We start from the raw sequence: 754 nt of genomic DNA on the forward strand, positions 1-754 counted from the left end.
CAGCAATGTAAAGTTTTACTTTTGTATAGTAAATTTCTTCCAAAAAATAAACAAACATTAATTTTATGATGCATATAAATAATAAAAATAGACCACCTCGACTCTTAAGAATTATCTTCAGTGCAGTTATGTAACAATAATTCAAAAATATTTCAAAAAGGAAAACAAACAATTATCCTTACTTTGGTGGAGGGTCTGGGGCAGAGTCTATTTCTTCAATGAGTCTTTTGGATGCTTGGAACTTGCGAATGCGATGTGCAGCAAATGCTGTTAGGCATAGCTCTAGGTCAGCAAGAAGTAAATTTAAGCTGAATAGGTCTACATGCTGTGGGGAGAAAACAAAATAATTAATTAAGAATTTCCAATTATATTAAATGTGTAACTACCAATGAACGGCAAAAATACAGTTCTTCATCTACTAAATCACATCCCAGGAAAGATTAGATACAAGAGAAATGCATATTTTATCCACACCAGTATAGTATAGATTATATTCACAAAAAGGTGTAAACTAATAGCTATATTTCCTGCAGGGACTAAACTAACCTTAAATGGATCGTAGTCAGTAATCCCCCACACTATGGATGGGGCTCTGTATAGAAGACCCTCCATCATGAAGGGCGATACAGTTGGACGTGGTTCAAACAAGTTAGGATGATTGCAAACCTTACGTAGCTGCATTAGCACATTTATCACACTCAGAAAATTGCCTGATGCCAAAGTCTCCTTAGTTCTGTAAGTAAAATGGAAGAAT

The 754-nt window shown here is 34.6% G+C and overlaps 1 protein-coding gene across 1 annotated transcript in view; it reads right to left on the minus strand.

The window, feature by feature from the left end:
* The window catches only part of LOC119592239 (helicase domino-like), a gene marked incomplete at its 3' end in the record, with an annotated part of 26,783 nt that overhangs the window by 11,333 nt on the left and 14,696 nt on the right, over window positions 1–754 (minus strand). Inside the window, 2 exon segments of the mRNA XM_037941071.1 lie at window positions 183–325; window positions 547–733. Of these exon segments, the coding sequence (XP_037796999.1) occupies window positions 183–325; window positions 547–733 (330 nt within the window).

This window comes from Penaeus monodon, chromosome 29 (genome assembly GCF_015228065.2).
Source record: "Penaeus monodon isolate SGIC_2016 chromosome 29, NSTDA_Pmon_1, whole genome shotgun sequence".
In the NCBI taxonomy this organism is placed as follows: domain Eukaryota; kingdom Metazoa; phylum Arthropoda; class Malacostraca; order Decapoda; family Penaeidae; genus Penaeus; species Penaeus monodon.